Consider the following 23,987-nt stretch of genomic DNA (forward strand, 5'->3'; position numbering starts at 1 on the left):
ATGTTAATGATATACAACTGATATAAAAAATGTTTCTTTCTTGGTGTTGCAATTTCAAAGTTGAAGAGAATATATAATTGTTTACCTTATTCAAAGTGAAGGTCACATTTCTCTAAAGAAGTGTGCTTTTAAGATCACACAAGTCTTTAGAAAAAAAAGGATTCTGCAGCTGGTCAAGGGTTCCCATTTTATTTAAAACATTCCTAAGCACTGAAAGTCAACACCTATTAACAGGATAAGTGGTAACTTTCCGATCAGTAGGAGTCTGACTGCGGGGAGCTGCACAGATTGAAAACGGGGCTCAGAAATGCCCTGCCAGACTTAGGCAGTGGCTGCACATGCTCACTACCGCTCCAATCATTCTCTGTAGGTTTACCAGAGAAAGGAGTGCCGACAGTCTTTGACAGTCCCATTCTGGTGGGGCCAATCTGAGTCCTGTTCTCAAAGGTGGACGATTTCCTACAGAAAAGTAAGAGATTTTTGTAAATTCCATTAACATGAAGAAATTCTGACAACACATCTCATTTGTGACTAAAACCGAAGTACTCCCATTAAAATTTTTACCCTCTTCACCCCTTCATGACTGATATTTTCCGATTTTTCCTACCCTTCTGTAAACAGAAATAACTATTTTTCCATCCACATAACAGTATGAGGGCTTGTTTTGTGAGATGAGTTGTACTTTTGAATTACACCATTAATTTTATCATGTGATGCATTGGAAAGCAGGAAAAGTAATCCCAAGTGCATTGAAATTGCAAAAAAAGGGAAATTCCTCAAATTTTTTTTTTTTTTATTAGCTTTTACGATATTTTTGATCAAAGACAATATTACTAATAACTTATTTAAAAGCACTCTTTTTACTTACAGTATTTTGTTACAGCAGAGTTTTTGCTCATTTTGCTTCTTGCAGGTTTTGTATGTTTTATGGCCAATGTGAACATGCATTTATGTGCTGCATATATACCAACTCAAACCCAGCTCAATTTTTGTGTTTTATCTTTGTATTTTTGCATTCTGTGCAAAACTGGGTGTGGCCTCCCTCTCCTGAGCTGGAAATTACATTTAAAGGCTTCCCCAGGCTGGTGTCCACTGGTTGGGACCTGTTCATTTTGTCTGCCCTTATTCACACACAGAGGTCAACTCTGACACATGGTAAGGTTTTTAATATTAGACGACCGTCACGATCAGAGTCATCTTGTTGACGGTGGGATGGCTTTTATGCTATTTTTTTGTCAAAAACAGTATTACTAAGAACTCTGTGTTATTTAGATGCACTTGCTTTTTACTTACTTAGTTACAGCAGGGTTTTTGCTCATTTTGTTTCTTGTAGGTTTTGAATGCTTTGATCGTGTATTACTGCATTTTATTGCAAAATTGCAGCGACCATAAATTAATTCTTGCATTTAAATTTTTGTTATTGTTCCACCATTCACCGCATTAAATCTATTTTAGATTTTGATGGACTTTTACGAACGCAGCAATACCGCATATATGTTTATTTTTTAACGGGTTTATTTTAAATGGGGCAAAAGGGGGTTTTTCGCATTTTTAAAAAAAAAATTTTTTACTTTAAATTTGATTTGTTAGTCTTCTTAAGGGACCTAAACCTGCGATCATTTGATTGCCTGTACTATACATAGCAGTGCATAAGCACTGATATTTGTAGCTAAAATCATGGTCTAAATGCTGACTTTCACAGAATTATCATGACGAGCACGTAGGTTTTGAGCAGAGCTCCAGCTGCCATGGTGATTATGTCACATGCGCGCATGGCTTCCAGCGAGTGTTAAACGCCGCTGTCAGAGATTGACAGCGATATTTAACATGTTAATTACCTGTTAGGCCAGTCTCACACGTCCAGATAATTCCGGTACCGGAAAAATCTGTACCAGAATTATCCGTGTCCGTGTGCTCACGTGGTACATCAGTGTGGCACACGTGCGGCATCCGTGTGCCGACTGGGTACCACACGCACCATGCAGGAGACAGCGCTACACTTAAGCGCTGTCCCCTGCATCTGGTGCTGAAGCCGCCATTCATTTCTTCTCTCCAGCATCGTTCGCTGGAGAGAAAATATGAAAAATCTTTCGCGCTGGCGCGGCTTCCTGTCCTCGCTGCAGCTTCTCCTGTATGTGGGGTCACGTGGTGCCGCCCATTACAGTGATGAATATGCAGCTCCACCTCCCATAGGGGTGGAGCCGCATATTCATCACTGTAATGGGCGGCACCATGTGACCGCTCATACAGGAGAAGCTGCGGCGAGGACAGGAAGCAGCGCCAGCGAGGGAGACGGGTAAGTATTTTATTAACAGCGGGGGGGCGCACAGGGGGTGGGAGGGGGTTGGGGACAGGGATTTTTTTTTAAACACCCAAAAAAAAAAAAAAAAAAAAAAAGATTTTTTCATATCTTCTCTCCAGTGAACGATGCTGGAGAGAAGAAATGAATGGCGGATTCAGCACCACACTGGGGGGACAGCGCTTACTGTAGCGCTGTCTCCTGCACGGCACACGGACTGCACATGGACAACATCCATGTGCGGTACGTGTTTTACACGGACCCATTGACTTTAATGGGTCCGTATAATACGTGCGCTCCCACGAACACTGACATGTCTCCGTGTTTTCCAAACGGAAACACGCTGACATGTGCAGAGACACATTGATTTTAATGTGTCTACGTGAGTCAGTGTCTCCGGTACGTGAGGAAACTCACCTCACGTACCGGAGCCACTGACGTGTGAAACCGGCCTTAGAGGCAGATGATGGCTAAATAATTCAGCTATCATATGCGGGGTAAGATGTGGGTTCAGTGTGTGACCCCCACATCAAAGTAATGGACCTGACATATCACATAACTGTAAGACATATGTTGGGAAGGGGATTAATATATTGCAGTCATCATATTATATAGCGCTGTGAACTTGAGAAAATGCTCATTTTGCCCTTCTATCCAGTTAAATATTCTCTTTTTTATTAGGTCTATGGTGTCATGTGATTCAGACTAGCTGAATTCTTCTAAGCACTATGTAAAAACAGGTAGTCTCTTTTCCCTGCATGACTCGCTGCAAAATCCGCTGACGAGAGGAGCGTAGCAGCTGGGTCAGGAGCTGTTGAGGAAGATGACTAATGCAGGGAAAAGAGACTTCCTGTTTCTCCACAGAGTTTAGAAGGATTCAGCTAATCAGTATTTAATCAAGTTATGTCATGCTCAATGCAAGTGCATTGTGCAAGGTCGGAAACAGTCTAAACTTATTTTGGCTGGGAGTATGCATATCACATACTTGATGGTCATGTGACCGCGGTTCCCGGACATGGAGGCATCATGTAAGGATTCACAAGTCTGCAGTCACACACAGAGTGACTACAGACTTAGGCCGGCATCACACACAGCGTATGAAAATATGGTCCGTATATTACGGCCGTAATACGCTGAAAAGTCCCGAAAATAGTGGTCCGTAGCTCTTCCGTAGGCAGGGTGTGTCAGCGTCTTTTGCGCATGGCATCCTCCGTATGTAATCCGTATGTCATCCGTACTGCGTGTTTTTATCGCAGGCTTGCAAAACCGACATACGGCTATACAAGGGATCCATGTGTAAAAAAAAAAAAAAAAAAAAACATATATACTGTGTGTGTGTGTATATATATATATATATATATATATATATATATATATATATATATATATATATATATATATAAAATCAGTAGACACATATGTATATATATTAATATTTCATCCAGCGCGATATAGCAGAAAGCCGGTAATTCAATTACCGGCTTTTGCTTTCTCCTTCCTAAAACCCGACATGATATGAGACCTGGTTTACATACAGTAAACCATCTCATATCACCATTTTTTTTTGCATATTCCACACTACTAATGTTAGTAGTGTGTATATGCAAAATTTGGCCGTTCTAGCTAGTAAATTAAGGGGTTAAATGGCGGAAAAATTTGGCGTGGGCTCCCACACAATTTTCTCCGCCAGAGTAGTAAAGCCAGTGACTGAGGGCAGATATTAATAGCCTGGAGAGGGTCCATGGTTATTGGCCCCCCCTGGCTAAAAACACCTGCCCCCAGCCACCCCAGAAAAGGAAGATGCGCCTATTCTGGCACTTGGCCACTCTCTTCCCATTCCCGTGTAGCGGTGGGATATGGGGTAATGAAGGGTTAATGCCACCTTGCTATTGTAAGGTGACATTAAGCCAAATTAATAACGGAGAGGCGTCAATTATGACACCTATCCATTATTAATCCAATACTAGTAAAGGGTTAAAAAAAAAACCACACATTATTAAAAATTAATTTAATGAAAAAATCACAAAGGTTGTTGTATTAATTTATTCTACTCTCAATCCACTCACTGAAGACCCTCGATCTGTAAATAAAAAAAAATAAACCAAGAATATACATACCTTCCGAGGATCTGTAAGGTCCAATGATGTAAATCCATCTGAAGGGGTTAAAATATTTTGCAGGCAGGAGTTCTGCTAATGCAGCGCTACTCCTGCCTGCAAAACCCCAGCGAATGAAGGTAAAGTAGGTCAATGACCTATATTTAGCTTCATTTGTGGTGAGGCGCCCTCTGCTGGCTGTTCCTAGATCGTGGGAACTTTCCTAGAAAGCTCCCTGGCTCGAGTTCATATGAGGACAACCAGCAGAGGGCGCCCTCTTATGATCTCGAGCCTGGGAGCTTTCTAGGAAAGTTCCCACGATCTAGGAACAGCCAGCAGAGGGCGCCTCACCGCAAATGAAGCTAAATATAGGTCATTGACCTACTTTACCTTCATTCGCTGGGGTTTTGCAGGCAGGAGTAGCGCTGCTTTAGCAGAACTCCTGCCTGCAAAATATTTTAACCCCTTCAGATGGATTTACATCGTTGGACCTTACAGATCCTCGGAAGGTATGTATATTCTTGGTTTATTTTTTTATTTTTTATTTACAGATCGAGGGTCTTCAGTGAGTGGATTGAGAGTAGAATAAATTAATACAACAACCTTGCAGACCATTATGACATCTACGTCGATACTGTGCCCGTCGCTGAATCAGAAACGTGGGATTTCTACGTCCTTTATGACATCATCGTCGCTGTGCCGCCTGGCGGCCTCGACCAATCAGAGACGCGGGATTTCTACGTCGATACTGTGCCCGTCGCTGATTGGTCGAGGCCGCCAATCAGAGACGCGGGATTTCCAGGACAGACAGACAGACAGACAGAAAAACCCTTAGACAATCTATATATATAATTGCCTAAGGGTTTTTCCGTCTGTCTGTCTGTCTGTCCTGGAAATCCCGCCTCTCTGATTGGTCGAGGCCGCCAGGCCTCGACCAATCAGCAACGGGCACAGTATCGACGTAGATGTCATAATGGTTGCCATGGCGACGATGATGTCCTAAAGGTTGCCTCGACCAATCAGCGACGGGCACAGTCTGCCGCGAATTCTGGAATCATCATTGTCCATATACTACGGGGACATGCATATTCTAGAATACCCGATGCGTTAGAATCGGGCCACAATCTAGTCTATATATATAATTGCCTAAGGGTTTTTCCGTCTGTCTGTCTTTCTGTCTGTCTGTCTGTCCTGGAAATCCCGCGTCTCTGATTGGTCGAGGCCGCCAGGCCTCGACCAATCAGCGACGGGCACAGTATCGACGTAGAAATCCTGCGTCTCTGATTGGTCGAGGCCGCCAGGCCTCGACCAATCAGCGACGGGCACAGCAACGGTGATGTCATAAAGGACGTAGACATCCCGCGTCTCTGATTGGTCGAGGCCGCCAGGCCTCGACCAATCAGCAACGGGCACAGCGACGATGATGTCATAAAGGACGTAGAAATCCCACGTTTCCGATTCAGCGACAGGCACAGTATCGACGTAGATGTCATAATGGTTGCTATGGCGACGATGTCATAAAGGTTGCCTCGACCAATCAGCGACGGGCACAGTCTGCCGCGAATTCTGGAATCATCATTGTCCATATACTACGGGGACATGCATATTCTAGAATACCCGATGCGTTAGAATCGGGCCACATGATGCTTAATACTGTATAATGGCCACAAATGATGCTCCATAGTGTATAATGGCCACACATGATGCTCCATAAAGTATAATGGCCACACACAGTGCTCCATCTATATATATAATTGTCTAAGGGTTTTTCCGTCTGTCTGTCTGTCCTGGAAATCCCGCGTCTCTGATTGGTCGAGGCCGCCAGGCCTCGACCAATCAGCGACGGGCACAGCATAGCGACGATGTCATAAAGGTTGCCTCGACCAATCAGCGACGGGCACAGTCTGCCGCGAATTCGCCTCGACCAATCAGCGACGGGCACAGTATCAACGTATATGTCATAATGGTTGCCATGGCAACGATGATGTCATAAAGGTTGCCTCGACCAATCAGCGACGGGCACAGTCTGCCGCGACTTCTGGAATCATCATTGTCCATATACTACGGGGACATGCATATTCTAGAATACCCGATGCATTAGAATCGGGCCACAATCTAGTCTATATATATAATTGCCTAAGGGTTTTTCCGTCTGTCTGTCTTTCTGTCTGTCTGTCTGTCCTGGAAATCCCGCGTCTCTGATTGGTCGAGGCCGCCAGGCCTCGACCAATCAGCGACGGGCACAGTATCGACGTAGAAATCCTGCGTCTCTGATTGGTCGAGGCCGCCAGGCCTCGACCAATCAGCGACGGGCACAGCGACGGTGATGTCATAAAGGACGTAGACATCCCGCGTCTCTGATTGGTCGAGGCCGCCAGGCCTCGACCAATCAGCAACGGGCACAGCGACGATGATGTCATAAAGGACGTAGAAATCCCACGTTTCCGATTCAGCGACAGGCACAGTATCGACGTAGATGTCATAATGGTTGCTATGGCGACGATGTCATAAAGGTTGCCTCGACCAATCAGCGACGGGCACAGTCTGCCGCGAATTCTGGAATCATCTTTGTCCATATACTACGGGGACATGCATATTCTAGAATACCCGATGCGTTAGAATCGGGCCACAATCTAGTCTATATATATAATTGCCTAAGGGTTTTTCTGTCTGTCTGTCTGTCTGTCCTGGAAATCCCGAGTCACTGATTGGTCGAGGCCGCCAGGCCTCGACCAATCAGCGACCGGCACAGCGACGATGATGTCATAAAGGACGTAGACATCCCGCGTCTGATTGGTCGAGGCCGCCAGGCCTCGACCAATCAGCAACGGGCACAGTATCGACGCAAATGTCATAATGGTTGCCATGGCGACGATGATGTCATAAAGGTTGCCTCGACCAATCAGCGACGGGCACAGTCTGCCGCGAATTCTGGAATCATCATTGTCCATATACTACGGGGACATGCATATTCCAGAATACCCGATGCGTTAGAATCGGGCCACAATCTAGTTATATATATATATATATATATATATATATAGATATTGGATTTCATGACTTTTTTTTTTTTTTATTTCAATTCTTTAAAGGAATTATTTTGAGTTCTTCGAAAACAAAATGAAAGTCATTTTTCAGACTAACCTGTCCTGTGTAGACATGATGAAAGACACACTTTGTAAACTAGTGTGTGGAAAGTGGCTGTTACAATGACTCCCATTCATTAAGCACACAGAAAGCGCAAAGTTGCACTTTTTCCCATGGGTAGCGTTGCACACTGACAGAATCAGCATGGGCATGGAGTAATTTATACAGCACTACTGAACAATGTAGCTGTGAATCCAGGAGTGGTGTAAGTTAGCTGGAATATGCATGACGTGGCTCTATGCCCCTCACTTCTCTTTACACATTCCCTCTGCATATAGTTTAAAGTGTTTGTCCAGGACTTTAACATTGATGGCCTATCCTTGAGATAGGTGAGGGTGCCGAGTGTTGCATTCCCACCAATCAGACATTGATGACCTATCAGCTGTTCCCTATATTGGCTAGAACTGCTTGGTTACGGAGCTGCATAGCTCTGACATCGGTATAGTGGCAGCAGACGGGTACTGGATATCTGTCCCCCCAATTCAATTCCCGGTAATTGAGCAGTTGTGGACGCCGCTGATACTGGGAACAGCTAATCAGCAAGGGTGCAGAGTGTAACACCCCCAACGATCAGATATTGATAAACTATCCAATTAGTTTTTTATCTCATATTGAATGCAGAGTTCAGGGGACAGGGGAAGAAAGGGCTCATATTTGAGGAAGGAAGGAGCTCTCGTAGGTAAGTTACATTACAAAATTTCTTATATTCCATTGAACTACAAATTTATGCAAATGACAGTTCTCTTTTCCCTTTCGTTGCCGTTATGTGTCCTAAATAGGTTTTACTGTACCTTCTTCTAGATGTTCGAACTGTTCTGAAAGAAAATGATAACAGCAGCCTACGCTGCATACGGCTTTCATTTCTGGCTTTGATATGAAAATCCGTAGAGTGTTTGGGGCCAGATCACCACATGTATGCAAACCAACCATGATGGATTCCTAAAACAGAAACAAAATAAAATCATAAATATTTGTCATCAAGGACAACATGTGAAATGTACAGCCTGCATTATTTAGAATGTATCAAAAGAACATTTTTATAATAAAAAAATGCCCAAGCATTAAAATTAGATGATCAATATAGGCAAAAATTTCTTAACCTTGCCGCTCATTTCATGCTGCCCAAACGACAGTCAGCCTAAAATCAGAGCCAGAACGCACAATGCCTATGGTGTTTGAAAACTTTTTTAAATTTTGGCTAGAAAACAGTCATTGATAAGCTGCACAAGCAGTTTTTGCCTTGGAACTGGTAGGAGAATTGCTGTTACAAGACCTGAGTAACCATGTAGCCCCAACGCAAATCTTCAACATCGAGTCTGAATTGTTGCAACAAATAAGATCATGTCCTCCGTTTTGCTACAATCCCCCAAAAAAACAAAAAAACAAAAGAGGAAAGTTTAAAAACTATTCTTCTGCCCCATCCTTGGAAAATGGATGTTGGCTAATAGAAGTATTGAAGATGATCATTTTACAGTGGGTACGGAAAGTATTCAGACCCCTTTAAATTTTTCACTCTTTGTTTCATTGCAGCCATTTGGTAAATTCAAAAAAGTTCATTTTTTTTCTCATTAATGTACACTCTGCACCCCATACTGACTGAAAAATAACAAATGTAGAAATGTTTGCAAATTAAAAAAAAAAAGAAAAACTGAAATATCACGGTCATAACTATTCAGACCCTTTGCTCAGTACTGAGTAGAAACACCCTTTTGAGCTAGTACAGCCATGAGTCTTCTTGGGAATGATGCAACAAGTTTTTCGCACCTGGATTTGGGGATCCTCTACCACTCTTCTTTGCAGATCCTCTCCAGTTCCGTCAGGCTGGATGGTGAACAGCCATTTCCAGGTCTCTCCAGAGATGCTCAATTAGGTTTAGGTCAGGGATCTGGCTGGGCCAGTCAAGTATGGTCACAGAGTTGATCTGAAGCCACTCCTTTGTTGTTTTAGCTTTGTGCTTAGGGTCATTGTCTTATTGGAAGGTGAACCTTCGGCTAATGGTACCGTCACACATAACGATATCGTTAACGATATCGTTGCTTTTTGTGACGTAGCAACGATATCGTTAACGAAATCGTTATGCGTGACAGCGACCAACGATCAGTCCCCTGCTGGGAGATCGTTGGTCGCTGGGGAAAGTCCAGAACTTTATTTCGTCGCTGGATCTCCAGCAGACATCACTGAATCGGCGTGTATGACACACAGACAGCTCTCCAGCGACCAACGATGCCGAAGTCCCCTGGTAACCAGGGTAAACATCGGGTTACTAAGCGCAGGGTCACGCTTAGTAACCCGATGTTTACCCTGGTTACCATTGTAAATGTAAAAAAAAACAAACAGTACATACTCACATTCCGGTGTCTGTCCCCCGGCCTCAGCTTCCCGCACTGACTGAGCGCCGGCCGGCCGTAAAGCACAGCTGTGACGTCACCGCTCTGCTTTACAGCCGTCCGGCGCTGACACAGTGCAGGGAAGCTGACGGCGCGGGACAGACACCGGAATGTAAGTATGTACTGTTTGTTTGTTTTTTACATTTACAATGGTAATCAGGGTAAACATCGGGTTACTAAGCGCGGCCCTGCGCTTAGTAACCCGATGTTTACCCTGGTTACCAGGGGACTTCGGCATCGTTGGTCGCTGGAGAGCTGTCTGTGTGACAGCTCTCCAGCGACCACACAGCGACGAAACAGCGACGCTGCAGCGTCGCTTAATGTGACGGTACCGTAAGTCTGAGGTCCAGAGCACTCTGGAAGAGGTTTTCATCCAGGATATCTCTGTACTCGGCCGCATTAATGTTTCCTTCAATGACAACCAGTCGTCCTGTCCCTGCAGCTGAAAAACACCCCATAGCATGATGCTACCACCAACCGCACAGGAACGCAACAATTTGCGTTTTGTGAAGATGGCGGGCGCGTCAGAATGACGCATCCGCATACATCCGCATGTCCTGTGTACCCAATGTTAAAGATAAGTACGCTGGACTCATGCAGAAGTATGCGAAAGTAGGCGGGGCTTAACGGAGAACGTACGCAGCCCTCCGCAAAGCCGGCGAACACAAATGTGAACCCGACCTTATCAAGGCTCTTCTCCCACGATTGCGCTGTTTGGCTGGACGGCCAGGTCTAGGAAGACTTCTGGTGGTCCCAAACTTCTTCCATTTAAGGATTATGGAGGCCACTGTGCTCTTAGGAACCTTGAGTACTGCAGAAATTCTGTTGTAACCTTGGCCAGATCTGTACCTTTCAACAATTCCGTCTCTGAGCTCCTTTGCCAGTTCCTTTGACCTCATGAATCTCATTTGGTCTGACATGTACTGTGAGCTGTGAGGTCTTATATAGACAGGTGTGTGCCTTTCCAAATCAAGTCCTACCAGTTTAATTTAACACAGCTGGACTCCAGTGAAGGAGTAGAACCATCTCAAGGAGGATCACGTGGAAAAATACAGTATGTGACTTAAATATGAGTGTTTGAGCAAAGGGTCTGAATACTTATGACCATGTGATATTTCAGTTTTTCTTTTTTAATAAATTTGCAAAAATTTTTACATTTCAGGGTTTTAGTCAAGATGGGGTGCAGAGTGTTTATTAATAAGAAAAAAAAGAACTTTTTTGCATTTACCAAATGGCTGCAAAGAAACTAAGAGTTAAAAATATATGGTTGTCTGAATACTTTCTGTATCCACTGTAATTAAAATTACCATCTCATAAACCTAAATGAAAACCAAAAGAAAGAACAATCATTTGTATTATGCTTGGTTTGAACATGCAAGTGAATCCAGTGAATAGGTGACGAGCGTTTTAGTCTGGAATACCAGTGTAAACTGCTCATAAGCAAAGAGCACTTATAAAAAAAACTAACAATTATTTGAATTTCAACACTTTTCATTGGAAAAGATATCTGTATCTCACACCCCCATTATTACATTTAATAATCATGTAAAAAAGGGAAAGAAATTCTAACAGCACTCATGGCATATCTAATGGCACTTGAGAAAGCAAGAGAACAAAGAAGAAATGTAAACCTTCTGTGCTATGAAATCAATTAGAGCGTATTCTCTGGATATCATAGAGAAATGACAGCTGTTTATACATAAGAAGGAAGATGAAAGAAAGATAACCTCTAGATCAGTAATTATGTCATGAAGCTCGGTGTCAGCGGTGACATAGGAAGTGAGAGGTGAATAAACATGGGACTCCGGTAATTTTTTCGCCTTGATGTTCTCCATCTTCCTTTGCTCTTTTTCTTGTTCGCTGAGAACTTTGCTAACACTTTGTGACACTGAGGGCACTTCAACTGCTCCAGCAGGCAAAATGTCCAAAAAGGAGAATGCCGAGTCCAAAGAATTGTCAGCCTCTGTGTTTCCTGATGCCTGGTTGGTTTCTGTATTACTAGCCCATTTGGAGGAGTCTGAAGTCAGGTTAGTACCATTATCAATACAGGGCTCTGAATTAGACAGTCTTATATCACTTCCACTTAGTCTGGAAATGCCTTTATTAGCATTAACATCTTGACAAGAGCTCTTTGGCAATAAACTTTTTTTCTGGTTAGATTTCTGGGTCTTTGAAGTGGTTCTGGCATCGGTTTTATAGACTTGCCAATATTTTTTCAATTTCCGGTTTCTCTCGTTGGCTCCATCTGTATTGGTATGAGACGAGTCAATCCCATAAACTTTTAGGTCATAACGCATGGATAAATATGAGCTTAAATAACCTTTTCCAGCTCCTAAATCTATGACCTGGGAAAACAAAAAGAAAAAATGGAAAAGCATAGTAACTAAATCAACAGCAGTTCTGTAACATTAGATGTACTTGGTTTGTTCTGACTACAATGCTTGTGGGATAAGACTATTAAAAAAACATAGATTCCCGATTAAAGAATAGGAAAATCTACAGAGAGCACTTATTTTCTGTTCACACCATGCTTGTGGTGCATGTCTGGGGTACATGCCAGAAAATGACCATGGCAAAAACAGCAACCATATCCATAGACTTTGCCATAAGTCAGAGCAGTGTGCATCAAATTATCAAATCTTGTAAACTATAAGATGCACTTTTTAGCAAGACACAATTTTGTTAAAAATCTATATGCGTCTTACTGACCTGAAGCAGCTACCTCAGATCGAGCAGGTCATGTCCTTCACGAGCACTGAGCGAACTGCTCTTTCTCCTCCTGCCCTACACTGATCTACCGGAAGGACCTTATGGCCATATGATCAGTTACATATATGGAAGGAACTTTAAAATGTTGTAATGTATACCGTGTGTGTGTTTTTACGATGTAGCTGAGCAGACTGTGTTGTAACGGTGTTGTGTATGAGTAGCTGAGCTGGGTGTGTAACAAAACTGAGGGCCCGACTCAAGACCAGCATTGTCACCGTCTCCCCAAATGGCTCTCCTTTCTCTTGAGATGGAACAACTCACTCCTCCTCTTAGGCTCCTTTCAGTTCACATATTTCTGGCGGTAAAAAAAAAAAATCAATAGCAGCCTTATGGCCCAAACAGGTTCCTCCTAAATTTACTGACATTATTGAGAAAATATCACTACATAAATCATATGAATGTAAATTTGCCAATACAAATATGTGAGAAAAATGTTATTCAAAAATGGGTTACCTTGGAGTCAAATATTACCTTAATTTGTCTCTCAGGTACTTATTTGGTTACTCGAATTTTAACTTCCGTGAATTGTGTAATATTTTTCTTTTAGGCTATTGTTTAATTGTATTTTTGCTCTAAATGTTTAAATATGACTATACAAACCTTGTTCTCACCTTATTTTCCCTCCTCTTTCATTATATTTCCTTGTTGCCCTTCCTTAATTCCCTTGTTTCCCTTTTATTTTTTCCCCTTTTCCATAGAAAAATTATTACCCGGTAAAAATTAATGAAATACAAGACCAGCATCGTTCAACCTGGTCTTCATAAGGAGGTGTGCTGGAGTTAGATGTTCCTGATTTATGAAGGGACATGCTCCTCAGGAGCATCCGAAGAGTGGCATGCACCTCTATACGTCTCACCACAGATTCTACTCCAGTACTAGCTGTAGTAAGATTTATGGTGTAGTTAACACCGCCACTTGCTTTGAATTTGAGGACTGTTTGCCACATCCCATTATGACCACCTTTTTTACACTGTCAAAAAAGCTTTGATTATTTAAGCCAGAGTGTGCATGTACCTAAGCAGAGTATGCGCGTACTGTAGATGCAGCAGTGTTGTGTATATGGGTGTGCTGCAGAGAGAGTGGACAAGATGAGCATTCTGTAAGGCTATATGCGTGTAACACACGGTACCGAGAAACATTAAAATTAAAGAGCTTATCCACTACTTTGACATTGATGACCTTTCCTTAGGATAAGTCATCAATGTCTGACCGGCCAGGGTCCAACACCTGGCACCCTCTTCAATCAGATGTTATTGGTGTCGACGACAGCAAGTACTCACTTGCCGACCTGCTCAGTCTTCTGGTAGTGGCCAAAGCTTGATACAGACCATTCGCTTGTGCGGATGTGCAGTACTCTGCGGTGGCCATTATTAGAAGACATGCCTCAAGCGAGTACTTCCAGCCAGTGGCTACCGCCACCGATAAGAGCTGATCGTCGGGAGTGCCGGGCGTCAAACCTCTGACAATCTGACACTGATGACCTGTCACAATCTAAAAGCAGTGGACAACCTCTTTAAATTAACTACCTCCCTATTCTACCCTAGCGCTTTAAAATTAGTATTATTGACCCCTTCATTTCTTTACACCACCAGAGAAGTTTTCATTAGTAGGAAATATGTTATTACTTTCCTCTACCTAAACATGAGGGGTGTTCCATTGTTCGAGAAGTATGTCCTTTTCTCTTCCCTGTACTGAAAACCACAATTGAGAGCACCATAACAACAAAAAAGATGGGCTTTTCTTCTTACTATGGGAAGCATGCAATGACATGTGCAGCTGTTCAGCGTACATCATCGATACAAGTACTCAGATTTCCCTGATGTACAACATAGGCTCGATGAGCAAACCTATTAATGGTGTGATAGCCAAAGAAAATAAACAAGAAAGACCATGAAACAAAAAAATGTAAAAAAAAACCTCATGACAATAGTCAATACCAATATAAAAGCACTGGCAAAAGATTGGTTTGATCTTTGGAATGGACCCTATAGGCAATTACCGTACATCTTGTTTATTACAAATTAAACATCAGTTTCCAGTTTCAAATGTCGATGTCAAGGCAGACTTGCAACTAGATTTGACAATACAAACTGCATACATTATTAAACAAATCTTAAACCTGATGACGCCGTTGAATTCATTTTGAAGATCCTTGGCTGAAAAAATCCTATTTGATAGCTTAATTTCAGCTTAATTATTCTGATCAACAGCTCCTCAGTGTCCCTTTTTCTGCTGCAAAGATCTCTGCTCAGTACAAGCTGCAGCTGTAAATCAGGCCGGGGGATTGAAAACACTTGGACTCCAAAGCCATTTTACTGTTCAGCTGGACTCGAACTGCTCATTTTAAATTCATGATTGTACAGAGCAAGCACACCAGCCTACTCAGCTGGTAAGAACACTACGCTTTTTTTTTTTTACTATTTTATGACTTTCCGCTTAGGTCTTCATTTAATAAAACTACAGCACATACAATGTAATAAATGTAAGGCAAAATATTGCTACTTCACAAAACACCACAACAAAAAAGCAAACAATTTCCAAGCCAGCCATTAGAGATGAAAGCTTCTCTACTGTAGTACAGAGCACTGCTCTATAACTTATGACCACAAAAATGGTGCCCGAAGGGCATGTGAACTGGTGTGAAACATGTGTCAAGTTTTCAGAGCTTCAAATTTTTAATTAAATCTATTTTTATACTGGTTTATGGACTAATTTGGATAGAAATTCTTAACAGTCCTTTTTCTAGGTTTACACCTAAGCTAAACTTAAGAAAAAAAAGTAGCCTTTATTTCCCACTGATACAAAAAGTTTATTTGCTGGAGAAAAGTAATTCAAGCATTAAATAGGCAAATCAATAGAAGTGAACAGTGTGCACCTGCAGGTTATTTATTTACTGCATTGTTAACGTAAAAAAAACTCAGTAAAAAAATCCAAACAATATCAATGCAATTTTTATAATCTCCGAAATGTTAAAAGGGTTATATAGCCCACAAATATTTTGTGAAAGGAAGCTGCAAAACAATATAACATGAACATCTGAATCCATTTATCTAAATTTATTATAGAAACATTCACACCAATATTTTTAAACAGTGACCATTTGATTAAAGCAGGATTGAGGAGAATTATAAGGGCTGTATCACAGTGCCGTGAATTATGAGATTATTTTTTCCCTTGATTCCAGCTGCTTGTATGCCCCGGAGACAGCTTCTTTAATTTCCTATACTGCTTAGAAAACTGTGACATCACTAAATCAGGTGCTTAAGTCTACAAGTACTTTCTGGTTTAGTGAAATCCACTGAAAGCAGAAACTGTTCTGCAATCCTAGTGCAAAAACATACAGTACATGCTACTTCATAAATTTGTGGTGCTACCTCCTCGAGCCACCTGGCTGTGCACAGAACTGCAACCGGCCATACAGGATAAAAAAAAACAAAAAATACTAGAAGGAGATGCCACCAGCCATCACAGGAATGATGGTGGTTCCAGAAGAACGACCGCCACCAATATCAGAGTGTTGAAAGACACGTTGTTTGGGAGGGCACCACACTTAGATTAAATAAGTAGGGATACACCCAAGGTCAACACAAACACATGGAGACTATAAATAAAAGAAAAAGCTGTAGACCATATACAGGGGATCACCAAAATACTTTTATTGAATACAAAAACCGACACACATAGTAAAACAATTAAAAGTCACAAAAACATGACATATGGAAACCCAAAATAGCTTATAATAAAGCTTTAGAGCCACCCCTCCCTTGGCCCATGCACGGAGTGTATTAAATGATAACTGCTCACAATAGATATACAAGATTTGAACCTGCTAGTATAAAGTACGTCACCATGGGTGTACCAAGCTACGAAGACAAATACCCATGTAATAGAGGTCCCTGGATGGCACACAACCACATCATGTTGCACCAATACCCCTGTATAGTAAAGTGCATCTAAACACTGATAAATTCCTGGTCATAGAATGATACAATAAGAAAGCAAAAAATACTAGATGACGCATAAGGAGACCAGTGCCAAAAGATATATAACAGAGGGAAAAATCCCATATACCAGCTAAAATGATGTAGTAGGCAATTAATGCAAACCTGGTGCATCCACTATACCAGCTAAGAGGACATCGTAGGTGGTGAATACAGACCTAGTGCATCACCTTATGTGTGCTAGACCAAGGAGTGGGGGAGCCCGTGGAGATGCCCGACGCGTATCACCACCTCTGTTATATATCTTTTGGTACTGGTCTCCTTATGCGTCATCTAGTATTTTTTGCTTTCTTATTGTATCATTCTATGACCAGGAATTTATCAGTGTTTAGATGCACTTTACTATACAGGGGTATTGGCGCAACATGATGTGGGTGTGTGCCATCCAGGGACCTCTATTACATGGGTATTTGTCTTCATAACTTGGTACACCCATGGTGACGTACTTTATACTAGCAGGTTCAAATCTTGTATATCTATTGTGAGCAGTTATCATTTAATACACTCTGTGCATGGGCCAAGGGAGGGGTGGCTCTAAAGCTTTATTATAAGCTATTTTGGGTTTCCATCTGTCATGTTTTTGTGACTTAATTGTTTTTACTATGTGTGTCGGTTTTTGTATTCAAGAAAAGTATTTTAAATGTATTTTGGTGATCCCCTGTATATGGTCTACAGCTTTTTCTTTTATTGACAATATCAGAGTGTTGGCATATTCTAGCAATAAGGCTTTTATATACAATTTTAAGAGAGATTATTAGAGTGGAGTACAAATGATTGGATCGCTTTATGCAAACTTGGTCTATAGTCCAGATCAATGCTCCTTGGCCTGTGGAGAGGAGCTGCAAAAATGTAATGAGCTTCTGGATTATTGATGTGATGTCATCAGTGTAGTGTGTGCCACAAAGGTGACAACGCACCAGCCCGGCAAATCATAAGACAAGTCTAGAATATCGGAGGATAAGGAAATTTGTACAGCTCGTAATCACGGCCAAAGAGCACTGGACCATAGACAGGACCTGGACCATGGACTTGGGATGCATAAAGGCAATTCGCCGATCTTTAGAGTTGAGCAGAAAGATTTGTGCACCCTGGTTCAGCGTCCAGACTATTCCCTTGTTTTAGCTGGGCCAAGGCATTACCGCACTAGAAATATGAAAAATTGAGAAAGCTTAGCGCATAAATTGGCCAATTTATGTGTACCTGGAAGCCACGTTAAGGTGTTTCTCATTACCAGGACCTAACAAAGCTTTCTCAATTTTTCATATTTCTAGTGCAGTAATGCATTTCAATTTTCATATTTCATGTTTGCAAGCTATGGCGCTACAGAGTGCTGCCTTATTTATTTGATTGTATATGAGTTGGTGACTCTAGGTTAGCACCTGTTCACCCCTAGTCTATGTTTGGATGTGACGTTCAGTGTTTTGAAATTTATACTTCTGCAAATGGCATCCTTTGTGTTTACTAGGCTCCAACATGACGAACAATGCAGGGCCTAGAAAGTGTAGGAAGTTCCCAGGATGTCAGACACAGAAGTGAAAACTGGAAATGCCCATATGCTACAGACTGAACGTTGGACCAGGGCAACACAAATCTTTTTGCACAATTCTGGTAATTATGCCTATTAAAAAGGTATTGAAGAGGTTGGCCACTACTTTTTTATTGATTGTTGAACCCTAGGATAACCCATCAGTATCCGATCAGTGGGGGTGAGATACAAGACACACCAGCCAATCAACTGACATCGGCACCAGAAACAAGAAGTCCTCACATACTGCCAGAACACAGAAGCTTTACCAAACCTATAATGGCATCGGCCAGGTACTGCAGATCAACCCCTTTTAACTTAAATAGTGGGTGAACATGAAGTACACGGCCACTATACAAATGAAGGCGCTGCGGTATTCTGGCAGCATCCAAGAACATCTGGGCGCCGGTAATAGCTGATCAGCGAGGGTGCTGCGTGTCACTCTCACACCATTCAGATATTAATGGCCTATTTTACAGACAAATAAAGAGAAAAGTGGTGGCCAACTACTTTAACCATCAAAGGGATGCTACTACTTTCTAGGCGTAATGGTGGCAAACTCTCTCTTTACCCATCCACTAAGTATTAATGCAATATGAAATGCAGAAATGTACCTGTTTTACACCACAAACTTTTGCAAGGGCTTCTACAAGCTGTGACATGATAACAACTTCATGGGATTTTTTATCATTCATAAACTGGTCAGATTTTATTCCTTTACCTGATGCAAAAAAGAAACATTAAGATAAAAAAAAAAACACTTTTTATGCACAAATGCTTGCAAAAAAATCAACATTTTTCAATTAAATAAAAACAAGATTATTCTTCAAACACAATTTGAAATTTTTTGTAACACGTAAGACATCACGCCGTTATATACAGGCAGATTATTAGCAATCATCAGTAGGAAAATCTAGGTATCAATTAAAATTCTCAAAGATTATTGCTTACTTATCAACTGCCTGCGAGAAATGAGTAACAATTGATGCGAAGTGACGGCAGTGATGCACGTGACGGCCTGCCTATTCCCCGCTGGCAAGTTACAAACATACGTTTCATTATCTCATTCACTTAATGCAAGTTCAGTAGTTCAAATGACCTAATCGGCGTAACTAATAAAACAGGTAGACCTGGGAAGTCCACGTGGCAGAATTAGTTAGAAGGGAATAAGATCCTCTGGAGGAAATGAAAGGGCGAGACAGCAGACAAGATTCCATACAGTCACTGCTGTAATAAATGTATACTCTGGCCAATTCGCCTAGATCACAATATCTGGATTGACTCAAGTATTTAGTTCACGCAGGCAATCACGACCTTTTGAACGTTTTAATATTTTGAAATGTAAGCAGGAAGGCTAAAAAATGTACAATTTATTCATGTTTTTGTGTATTCTTTATGTTTTTCTGAGGGTCTTTGCCTTTAGGAAGGGTTGTCAAACCTCCGCAACACATGTCATTAATGAGGACTTGAACCATCCTTTTATTGCACAGCCAGGCATTATTCTGAATGGCTACCATGTAATAACTTCATTTTTACTGCAGTGGTTGTTGCATGATAAATGCCTAGTTAACAGCAGCTTCCTAATCAAAAATCAGCAGACCGCCGGTGGTCTTAGGAGCAGGAACAACTGAGATCAGCTGATCACTCCGTCAGACACATTTTGGAAGCCTACTAAAATTTGTGATATTCATACTCTAATGGTTAAGACCGCATCGGGGCACACGTTGAGCAATTTTATCCAAAATTCAGAGGCAAAATGGCGAGTTTATTAGGTTATGTATTCACATATTCCAGTGGCGGGCCCTATTTAGCCATGTGCAAAGTGGGCAAATTTATGGCAATAATCCGACCCATGATACTTTAGACCCAAAGACCCAAACATGGCTGTATGTTAGCGTTCATATCAGTCTCCACAAGAGGACACCCCCGTCCACCATGGCATTATTGAACCCAGCTAAGATGAATATAAGAGGACAATATCTAAGGCTTCTTTTACACTTGCCGTGGGTTTTGCGGCCTGTTTTTGTGGGCCGTTTTGCCGTAATTTTCAGACTCCCGCAAAAACTGGCAGCAAAAATGTTGTGGATCGCCGTTTTTCTGGTTTCGAATACTAGGGAAAAAGTATTGAAAAAAAAAAAAAATGGCGCTCTGCAAATACGGTCTTCACGGTGCACCACAAAAACAAGATTTCGTTGTTTTTGCGGCCACATTGATTTTCAATGGGGGCCGTGTCAGTAAGCCGTGAAAAATATCGAGCAGGCACTCCGACCAATTTTTTGCAGCCCCATATAAAAGTATTGGGGCCGCAAAAACACTTCAAGTGTAAAAGAAGCCTAAGGATTGCGTTTGAGGACATTCTATTCATCCTAAAAAAAAAGCACTCCTCCCATCAAAGTTTTTATTCTTTTCAAATATTGCAGTGATCATATTATACCCTTTTTACCCAGCTTAATTCATCTCTCTTCCATTAAGTCTATGACATCACGTGATTTAATACAGACTAGCTGAATCCATATAAGCTCTATGTAGAAAAAGGAGGTAAATTCTCCCTGTATGAGTCATAAATCACAGCAAAAAGTAGTGACAGGGTATGGAGCAGAGTAGCCGAGTCAGGAGTTGAAGAGAAGAATGATTTCTGCAGAGACTTCCTGTTTGCACATAGAGCAGAGAAAAGAGAAGAATTAGCTGGGTAGAAAGGCAAAGTGAGCAATTGTAAGTACGCAGTGCTATATAATATGATGACTGCAATATATTAAGAGGATACAAACTGATGACAGGGCTTCGTTGCTGAATGCTATAATTGGCATCTTTAGTCAGGTGACCAGGACAGGATGTCGTTACATCCACAAGCGCTGAAGCCATGGAGGTTACAGCAAGTAAGTATTTAGAGGGATTGACGCAAAATTTAAACAGATCATTGAATTGTGACATTTATTTTTATTCTATGTTTTGAAAAGAAACGTTCCTGTGCTGAGATAATCCTATAAATGTGCCCCTGCTGGGTACTGTGCAATGGCCTGTCTGACGCAAAAGAGTATACTGACATTACAGCAGGGGATCACAGCTGTTGCTTTCTGTCAGGATAACCATTTCCCTGCCTAATTACTTGTCGCTACAAATCACTTGTTGCAAATAAAATTACAGAATTGAGCAAAAAACTTCATTTTGATGAGTGCAGTATCTCTTTGCACTACTAATTAAAAATGAGCTGTGATCCCCTGCTGTCCTGTCTGTATACTCTTTTGCTTCCTGAGCTGCGACATATCTAACCATGTTGCTGCACGATAAGACACAGCCGTTAAACAAAGGCACATTTCTAATATCTTATGAGAGGAACATTTTTTTTAAACACATCCAATTACTGAACTGTATTTTTAGTAGAAGATCTATTAATTAAAATTGACTTTGTTTTTGGGGCAACCCATTTAAGTATAGCTTCCATTATTATTTTATAATCACTTCTTTCTGAAAAATATGTCAGTCAATCCCATTTAATATAATGTGATGGGCAAGGAGGCTTGCAAAGAAGCAAACTTTAAAATACATCGCAAATTATGTGTAGAGATTACTCCGTTATATAGCGCCATTAATTCCGCAGCGCTTTACAGACAATACTGGCACTGTCACCGTTGGGGCTCACAATCTGAATTTAGAAAGTGGGAAGAAACCCACGCAAACACAAGGAGAACATGCAATTGAACCCAATATCCCAGTGCTGCAAAGCTGCAGTGCTAATCATTGAGCCACTGTGCTGCCAATTATGATACATGATATAAGGAGATCATGAGATACAAAATAAATACTAACCACCAAGTTTATCCTTTCTTTGGGAAGCCACAGTTTCTAATATTTCATCAATGGTCGTGCACAACCCTAAATTCATTAGGGAATTGTACCGAGCAGCTTCTACAAATGATTCCAAGTTCACTAGTTGGTTAGTGGCTGGAGAAAATATACTGGCCATGTCTGGAGCATCTGTGGAAAAAAAAAGGATTATTAGTAGTATACAAGTAATATTTAGTACCCAACAATAAATAAGCTTCATCTGCAGTTTGGCAAACAGGAAATAATGTTTGTGTAGGGGACTCCGGTGTTCTGATGAATCCGAAATATACACAGCTATATATGTGCATGTGTATCTATCTATATATATACATTTACACATATATATCTCTATCTATCTATCTATCTATCTATCTATATATATATCTATATATTCTTCTAAGGGGTACTTCCGTCCGTCTGTCTGTCTCGGAAATCCCAAGCCAGCGGCCGCGACCAATCAGCGACGGGCACAGTCCGGCCTCGAAATGGCCGCCCCCTTACTCCACTGACTGCCCCCTCCATACTCCCCCCCGCCCCCAGTCAGCGCCCACATAGCGTTTTAGCAGTCCTTTAAACCGACTGCGTTAAACCGCGGCATAACGCAGTGTAACGCAGTCTGTTAACGCTGCTATTAACACTGTCTGACCAACTTTTTACTATAGATGCTGCCTATGCAGCATCAATAGTAAAAAGATATAATGTTAAAAATAATAATTAAAAAAAAAAAAATGGAGCTATTCTCACCCTCCGGCGTCCACCGATGCGCGCGAGCGGCGAGGCTGCCGCCAGCTTCCATTCCCAGAGATGCATTGCGACATTACCCAGATGACTTAGTGGTCACATATATACACACATACAGTGGGGCAAAAAAGTATTTAGTCAGTCAGCAATAGTGCAAGTTCCACCACTTAAAAAGATGAGAGGCGTCTGTAATTTACATCATAGGTAGACCTCAACTATGGGAGACAAACTGAGAAAAAAAAATCCAGAAAATCACATTGTCTGTTTTTTTAACATTTTATTTGCATATTATGGTGGAAAATAAGTATTTGGTCAGAAACAAAATTTCATCTCAATACTTTGTAATATATCCTTTGTTGGCAATGACAGAGGTCAAACGTTTTCTGTAAGTCTTCACAAGGTTGCCACACACTGTTGTTGGTATGTTGGCCCATTCCTCCATGCAGATCTCCTCTAGAGCAGTGATGTTTTTGGCTTTTCGCTTGGCAACACGGACTTTCAACTGCCTCCAAAGGTTTTCTATAGGGTTGAGATCTGGAGACTGGCTAGGCCACTCCAGGACCTTGAAATGCTTCTTACGAAGCCACTCCTTCGTTGCCCTGGCGGTGTGCTTTGGATCATTGTCATGTTGAAAGACCCAGCCACGTTTCATCTTCAATGCCCTTGCTGATGGAAGGAGGTCTGCACTCAAAATCTCACGATACATGGCCCCATTCATTCTTTCATGCACCCGGATCAGTCGTCCTGGCCCCTTTGCAGAGAAACAGCCCCAAAGCATGATGTTTCCACCACCATGCTTTACAGTAGGTATGGTGTTTGATGGATGCAACTCAGTATTCTTTTTCCTCCAAACACGACAAGTTGTGTTTCTACCAAACAGTTCCAGTTTGGTTTCATCAGACCATAGGACATTCTCCCAAAACTCCTCTGGATCATCCAAATGCTCTCTAGCAAACTTCAGACGGGCCCGGACATGTACTGGCTTAAGCAGTGGGACACGTCTGGCACTACAGGATCTGAGTCCATGGTGGCGTAGTGTGTTACTTATGGTAGGCCTTGTTACATTGGTCCCAGCTCTCTGCAGTTCATTCACTAGGTCCCCCCGCGTAGTTCTGGGATTTTTGCTCACCGTTCTTGTGATCATTCTGACCCCACGGGGTGGGATTTTGCGTGGAGCCCCAGATCGAGGGAGATTAT

The 23,987-nt window shown here is 41.8% G+C and overlaps 1 protein-coding gene across 4 annotated transcripts in view; it reads right to left on the reverse strand.

Moving 5' to 3' along the window:
• Window positions 1-23,987, reverse strand: part of METTL25 (methyltransferase like 25) — a 354,554-nt gene that overhangs the window by 212,462 nt on the left and 118,105 nt on the right. For all 4 annotated transcript variants that reach the window (XR_011320723.1, XR_011320722.1, XM_069764405.1 and 1 more), the window contains exons 3-6: window positions 22,032-22,199; window positions 18,839-18,945; window positions 11,657-12,274; window positions 8,334-8,481 (exon numbers count right to left, since the gene is read on the reverse strand). Coding sequence is in view for 2 of the 4 variants with exons in the window: in XM_069764405.1 (XP_069620506.1) it covers window positions 8,334-8,481; window positions 11,657-12,274; window positions 18,839-18,945; window positions 22,032-22,199 (1,041 nt within the window). In the remaining 2 variants the exon portion in view is untranslated. The remainder of the gene's footprint in view (window positions 1-8,333; window positions 8,482-11,656; window positions 12,275-18,838; window positions 18,946-22,031; window positions 22,200-23,987) is intronic.

Source organism: Ranitomeya imitator, chromosome 4, assembly GCF_032444005.1.
Source record: "Ranitomeya imitator isolate aRanImi1 chromosome 4, aRanImi1.pri, whole genome shotgun sequence".
NCBI classification, from domain to species: Eukaryota; Metazoa; Chordata; class Amphibia; order Anura; family Dendrobatidae; genus Ranitomeya; species Ranitomeya imitator.